The following is a 7,492-nucleotide window of genomic DNA, read 5'->3' as shown; positions in this document are numbered from 1 at the left end:
TAATTCAAATCTCTTTCACTTGTGTTTAGCTTTATTTATCAAAGTTTGAAGATAACGATAAAATTTTTGCAATAAATGCACTCCCAATTATTTGTTGATTCGCTTCAATTAACTCGAACTTATTTGCTATAAGTTATTTCGAAGCATTTCTTCCTTCCTCATATCCTCCATATCAAAATTTGGTACCACAAAATAAATCGAAAACCTTTTTAATATTTGCTCGAAGGATTAAGAGAACAAATTAGCAATGGGAAGATTTATGAAGATCGCATGTACATGTCGTCGCTAAATCATTATTTGTTACGAATTGATCCCCAAACTTATTTTTTTGGCTTTATACAGACACAATGTGAGTTTTTTGTTCTAAAATATCACTGAACCGGCTATTATAGGTTGATAGAGACTAAAAGAGCATGTCTCCTAGTTTAGGGGTCCATAAAGCCCGACAAAAACTTTAAAGACTAAATCGATAAACCTTAAGAAAGTTTGTAGGGCATTTATTTCATTTTCCCTTATATTAATTTAACATTACTAACCATTTTTGTTCTAAAATATTACTGAACCGGCTATTATAGGTTGATAAAGACTAAAAGAGCATGTCGTCTCCTAGTTTAGGGGTCCATAAAGCCCGTCAAAAACTTTAAAGACTAAATCGATAAACCTTAGAAAGTTTGTAGGGCATTTATTTCATTTTCCCTTATATTAATTTAACATTACTAACCATTTTATAATAATAATTGGAAAGAAATTGAAAAATAACGGGAGTTTCAAATGTATGTGAAACAAGTAAAATAACATCTTTTATAAGTATATAAAGATATAGAATAGATAAATATAGATATAAATATAAGTAGAAATAGATGATTTACATAATCTGTGTAAAATAAGGAATTAATGTGTGTAAAATAACAAATTAGTAACTAATCTCCATGTAACTAACGACTCATTCCTCCAAGAGCAGTGGGTGGAATTTGGACTCCAATGTTAGTCATCGTCGACCTATGGATATTTCCTTCCCAACCTAATATTTTACAAAATCAATGGTATCATTCATTTTTGCTAAAGAGTTGTTTTTGTAGCAACACTAAGCTCGCTCACACAATCCCATATAAAATGTAAATCAAGTATAAAACAAAGTGGTTGGAATAACAACCACATATATCAGTATTTAAGTATTATAAAAGATGATTACCAATAGACAAGTCGAATCCTTGATGTTGAAGCTCGCGATACTCTTGACACAAGGCACATGGTCCACAGCAGAAATGAACGCAGCAATCATTACTAGGAACTTCAGGCAATCCATATTGGCGCCTCATCTTGGTACGATTAAAGCAAGCATACATGCATCCACAACCGCTTAGAACATTGATCAGTGCATAGAGGGTTCCATGAAATCCACAAGCTATGTATGAAAAAAATAAACTATCAAACTCCATCAAGAATCATCCACAATAATTCTTGTTAGACAACTTACACGTTTTGCCGTTGTCTACAATCTCAGCTATTTGTCCGAAAGTAACACAAGGGCACCAACATGTTATACAACCTGTGGTTTGAGAAGTAAAGTAAAGTAATTATTCGATGAAAAAAATATACTTACTAAAATTGGATCAAAGAGGAGAATGACCCTTAATTACTGAAACATAGTGTTTATGTGTTTATGAATATTGCATAGATTCGAATCAGTGATTTACAGTTAGGGACATCAAGGCAACAGTCACAAAGTCCACTTGACCAGGAGGTCTGGGACACCAGAGATGAAGCTGAAACGCCGGCGACATATGGTGGTCCTGGTGGTGGTTGACCATATATAGGTGGAGGGACTGACGACGGTGTAGACTTTTGGGAATACATGACTATTCAGTCCAATAGTTAATGCTACAGTTTGTTTGGGATTTGATTATGAGAATGAGTCTATTTACATATCATATACTTATGGAGTACAGGAACATTTAAAGTGTGAATTGACAGCAGCAAATAAATATATTTTATCAGTCAAATTGGAACTAAATATTAATAAAATTTTGACCAAGTCCATTTCAGTCAGAAAATATCATTTTCATCACTTATGTTATTTACGATACCAAACCGCGTATATGCAGATACATGACGCGTAAATGATATTATAACCCTTGTTATGATACAAAACTTTATATACATACGTAGAAGCTGGGGCAGAAATTGCTCATGGAGCCATGAAAAGTACTTAAAGGCTAATTATATGAAAATAAGCGCATAACTTCATAGAATTTGCATATTTTTTTCTTTCGAAAATATGAAGGTAGTCTGCTTATGTTGCAAGGCGTTCCGTGGCTTGTCTTCTTGTAGAATATTCAAAGTGGATTCCCACCAATCTCAATCTGTCGAAGGTTGAGGATAAATTAATTTTAAAAAACTGTTCGAAAATGAGAAATATTAGTTGTATGAATTTTCTTTTTTGGTATAGCAAAGAAAATATATCAACCACAAACTACACTAGGGGTGTTAGTTGAATGAATGTGACATATAAGTTTGAAATTTAAAAGTGGGGATGCCTGTAGCCTAAAGAAAACATAATACACTACATGACCACACCCGATAACAATAAGAAGAATCGAATCAACACATGGAAGACCGGTATGTACATAAGTTGCCCGGAAAAAACGTAATTCAACGATCCTATTTGCATTGAAGAGGAACAAAGAACTCACTAGTAGGTTGTTTTTTGGTCGATTTCCGTTAAAAGGAAATTAATAACGGGTCCACTTAAAATATCCAGACAACTAGAGTGACATCTCTATTTTTACGGTCACTTTAAAACTTTTTTTTATGGTTATTCATTAATATGGAATTTGGTACCGTAATATTATTTCCGAAGAAATGTTTCTATTGATTTATTAAGGCTGCGGATGTCATAACTAATAGAAGAAATATAAATATAAACGGACACTTATAATGTCTACTAATGGTTTATATTTCATTGAATCTCTCATCATGCATGTAACTTTGTATCGCAACCTGTGATATAAAGAAACTGAGTGGGTGAGGTTGATGTTTATATTTCAACGCAGAGCAGCACTCTGCGGATCTTTTGTACCCCATGAGGAATTCATCTTTGCTGAAAATCTTGGATTTTTGATGATTTTTTCCATAAAACACTTCAATTTACTCGTTCGATAGCCATATGTTAAAACGTTGATTCAATTTACCCGCTTAATCCTCACCATTTTGATCTCCACTCCTCCTCACTACCACCCGTTTCCAATTCCGATCGATCGTCCGTCTTTTCTTTCACAGCCAACGAACTCATTTACCGCAGCAAAGGCTTTCCCAATTCACAATGGTCTTTTGATATTTTATTTATGTATTTTGACGATTTTACCACTGCCACGTCTGTTCTTCGAAGCTAATACGCTTCAAAGCTTATAAGATTCTGCAGACCCAAAAATTAATTTTCTCAAAATTATTTTGACATAGAATCTTCTAAATAAAACTTAATAAGAGCCTCAGAAAAACGTTATCGTTACGTCTTGGTCAATGTTGAAACTTCCAAGTTGATGCATCGAAATTCCAATCATGTTTGAACATTAATAAATATTCTTTCATCTAGCCATAAAATCAAATATCTCCATTTCCAAGATTCGCCACCAGCAAAGATCATGTACCCTTCTCATCCACAAGACTATCCTCCACAATCATATTACCAACCACCGGCACCACCAGAATCGAATTACCAACCACCGCAGTATGCCACAGGTATTCCAGGTCAATACGTGGTTCCTCAGCCCATTAACGGGAAATGGTCCAGCAGCCTTTGTGCCTGCTGCTCGGATGTATCTAATTGTAAGTCCGTGGTTGATTGCCTTTCTTTTCTGCTCTAGTACAAGTGTACGTATATCACAATGTACAAACAATTATGTTTCTTTGTTTTTGTAAACACAGGTTGCTTAACATGTTGGTGTCCATGCATTACTTTTGGACAAATTGCTGAGATTGTTGATAAGGGGAATACTTGTAAGTGGATTAAGGCAGGGTTTTCTGATTTAAATGTTGAATTTAAATTCTATTGATTCCATTTTAACTTCAACTGTTTACTTTTTTTTTTTGGTATATATTAGCAACATAATTCTCGATATTCTTATAGCTGTATTTGATATACAAGAATCTTGTGATAACTACCCCACATACGAAACCTAGGATGAAAGTATATGATTACATTGTCATGATTGGATCAACAGAACAAAATATATTTGAGTGTTAAACATAATAATTGGTATTGACTACAGCCTGTGGAGTACATGGGGCTCTTTATGCAATAATTGCAGCATTCACATGTTGTGGATGTTTGTATTCTTGTATATTTCGGAGCAAGATGAGGAGCCAATATGGACTACGTGAGACTCCTTGCAACGATTGCCTTGTTCATGTCTGTTGCGAACCCTGTGCGTTGTGTCAAGAGTATCGTGAGCTTAAACATAATGGATTTGACATATCTATAGGTATGCATTCTCACTTGCGAACATATATATGTCCAATAAAACATTTTAAATTTTAAAAGTGTATTACATTATTATTTACCAAAGCCCGATTTAGAGATTTATGACTGATTGCAGGATGGCAAGGTAACATGGAGAGACAGAATTATGGAGTACAAATGCCACCTATGACTCCGGGAGGAATGTACCGTTAAACTACACATTCATCACTTCATTCACGAATTAAAGATATTTTCCATGGTGCATTGAATTTTATGTTGGTAAAAATGATTCGACAGCATAATTGTTTCGTAAAAAACGCTCGCCAAATTATTGGTAAATATATTTTCCTTGGTATTTTGAATGTTATCATATTGTAATAACGTGCGTGTAGCTTAATCGTGAGTTGTATTTAATTTTTATTTTATAAGTATTGGTTTCATATTGATATATGGGAATTGTGGTCGGTTTGGAACCTATTGTCACGTTAAGAAGTTTTCCACTCATTGGAAAAATATTGTGCGGACTAGTTATAGCATGGAGGCTCATGACATTGATATTAACTTATTCTTATAAACGTGTGAAATGGAGCTAATAGGCCCTCTTTGGTGGATATATTAATGATCGATCTTGATTGTGTCATAGTGGCGATCTCTTATTAGTAAAACCCCAAAGGGTTAGGATTTAGAGATTATATATATATATATATATATATATATATATATATATATATATATATATATATATATATATATATATATATATATATATATATATATATATATATATATATATGGGTTCAATTGAAAAAATAAAAAAGGTTGAAAATGGGGGAATCATTCTCAGCCACTCCTTTTATCTAAGCATAAAAAGACACGGTGACAAACTTATAAATATGATAACAACTTTCAATCTCAAATACGTATCTGTAGTGAATTAGATTACAGTTCAAACCCATTCATCGTTCATCATCCAGATTTCTTCTCCAACTTTCAACAATCATCCAGATTTCTTCAGTTGAACAATCATCAACATTATCCATTGCTAATCAATCATCGATCTTCAGTCAATAATCAAAACGATTCAACAGTTAACAACAAAAAATCGTTTTTTGGTTCTTTTAATTCAACCTTCAATTGTGCTTGAATACGATCAGATCTTCAGCATCTATAATTAATTATACTCCCAGCGTTATTAGATCAGCATCATTGATAATCAACAAAAATCCACTTTATATCATTCATTCAACATTGATTATCAAATAAAACTTCAAAACTGAGGTTAGAAAAAGATCAAATCGTTTTTTTTTTTTGAAAAATTTCATATAAATCTCTATCAATCTACTCTTTTGTAAGATTTAAATAGTCAAAATATCATGTTTTTAACATTTTTAAAAAAAGTTAAATTGTATGCACTCCAACTGTTTGATGAAATGCATAAACTAAATTACCATGTTATATTCATATATGAATATGTTTTCTCAGTATATGGTTATTAAAACAAAAAAACAAATATGCAAGTCTGTATGTTACTCATATGTGAATAACATATAAAAATTATATATATTTGTGAAAATACCTTGTAATATTCATATGTGAATATACTGTGTAATATTCATATGTGAATATAATGTGTAATATTCATAAGTGAATATATCATCTAATATTCACAAATGAATATACTATGTAATATTCACATGTAATATACCATGTAATACTATGTAATATTCAGATATGAAAATATTATCTAATATTCATAAGTGAATATACAATCTAATATTCACAAATGAATATACTATGTAATATTCATAAGTGAATGCATCGTCTAATATTTAAATATGAATATACTATGTTTATTATATGCTATATTCATATATGAATGATACTTAAATTGTAAAAAAAATTAATCATAGTTTTTATTCATTGCTGAATAACGAATGTACTGTAGTAAAAACCTGATTCATTTTTATTCACTTATGAATAACGATAGCTGAAAATATAAAAAAAAATAATTTTTCTTATCTTATATTAAAACTATATCAATATGGATGTTTATTTGTAGTGAATAAAAAATCATGAATTTTGGTATATTTAAAATCATTTTTCGATAAAAATAGTTTCTTAAAAATTAAAAAAATATGAAAAAACTATGTTTTTGTATATATTAAGGTAATGATTAGCATAGTTTAAGGAAATATGTTTTGTTGGAAAATACATGTCTATTCCCTTTCCATTTATGCTGGTACGACGGAGGCTTTTGCGGCAAAAATAAATGAGTGGCAGAGAATGATTCCCCTATTCTCAACCTTTTTTTCTCAATTGAACCCTCCTCTCTCCCTCTCTCTCTCTCTATATATATATATATATATATATATATATATATATATATATATATATATTTGTATTCAATCTTCATTTGAGCATAAAACAATAATATCAAAGTAATTTATTCAACAACATATCATAGCACTGAGTTAAAACCCTACTGCTGACTACAATCCGCATGCGCCACCCTTCACCTCCGACGGCATTCTCTCATAGTCGTCCAATGTGCATTCATTATGCTTCGTATTTTCCTTTTATTTTTTCTCTCCTAAATAATAAAACAAAGATCGTCACCAAACCAGAGCTTTTTCATTGGGTTTTTGTATTGCCTCGCTTGCTTATGCCTCCTCCTTGATGACCTCTGCCTCCGCGCCTTCTGGCAATAAGAGCAAACCTAAAAAATCTAACAATTATGACACATGTCTCATTTTGATGTCAAATCTAATAAATGAACTAGCCCACAAATGGTGAATTAGGCTCCACATCTCAACAAGCTCCTACTTGGATGCTGATTAACCAAGTTGTTGTCATCCAATGTAGCACTTTGTAATCTTCGTCACTCTTTCGGTACAAAAAAAAAACGTGATTTTGCTTGGGAAGAAATTTATTGCGAAAAGCTGAAATTTAGTTGCAAAAGACGTATAGCAATGGAATTTGTGACGATCAATTTTCATCCCAAAAAACCCTAAGAGAGGGTTTTCATGGGAAGCA

The 7,492-nt window shown here is 31.9% G+C and overlaps 2 protein-coding genes across 2 annotated transcripts; one reads left to right on the top strand and one right to left on the bottom strand.

Moving 5' to 3' along the window:
* Nucleotides 1-765: 765 nt before the first annotated feature.
* LOC145070308 (protein PLANT CADMIUM RESISTANCE 2-like) lies at nt 766-1,918 on the bottom strand. Its single transcript, XM_079017246.1, has 4 exons — nt 1,698-1,918; nt 1,478-1,549; nt 1,193-1,405; nt 766-1,021 (listed from the first exon to the last, which is right to left on the bottom strand). Exons 1-4 carry the CDS (start codon nt 1,855-1,857, stop codon nt 936-938), a joined length of 531 nt encoding a protein of 176 aa, XP_078873372.1. The 5' UTR covers nt 1,858-1,918; the 3' UTR covers nt 766-935.
* Nucleotides 1,919-3,528: 1,610 nt separating this feature from the next.
* LOC145070832 (protein PLANT CADMIUM RESISTANCE 3-like) lies at nt 3,529-4,887 on the top strand. Its single transcript, XM_079017791.1, has 4 exons — nt 3,529-3,825; nt 3,925-3,996; nt 4,269-4,481; nt 4,596-4,887. The coding sequence occupies exons 1-4, from the start codon at nt 3,642-3,644 to the stop codon at nt 4,670-4,672; spliced, it is 546 nt and encodes a 181-aa protein (XP_078873917.1). The 5' UTR covers nt 3,529-3,641; the 3' UTR covers nt 4,673-4,887.
* Nucleotides 4,888-7,492: the final 2,605 nt, after the last annotated feature.

Source organism: Lactuca serriola, chromosome 8 (genome assembly GCF_051521515.1).
Source record: "Lactuca serriola cultivar US96UC23 chromosome 8, Lser_US96UC23_V15, whole genome shotgun sequence".
Classification (NCBI taxonomy): Eukaryota; Viridiplantae; Streptophyta; class Magnoliopsida; order Asterales; family Asteraceae; genus Lactuca; species Lactuca serriola.
Note: the sequence above shows the minus strand (reverse complement) of the source record. Positions and strands in the feature narration are given on the sequence as shown.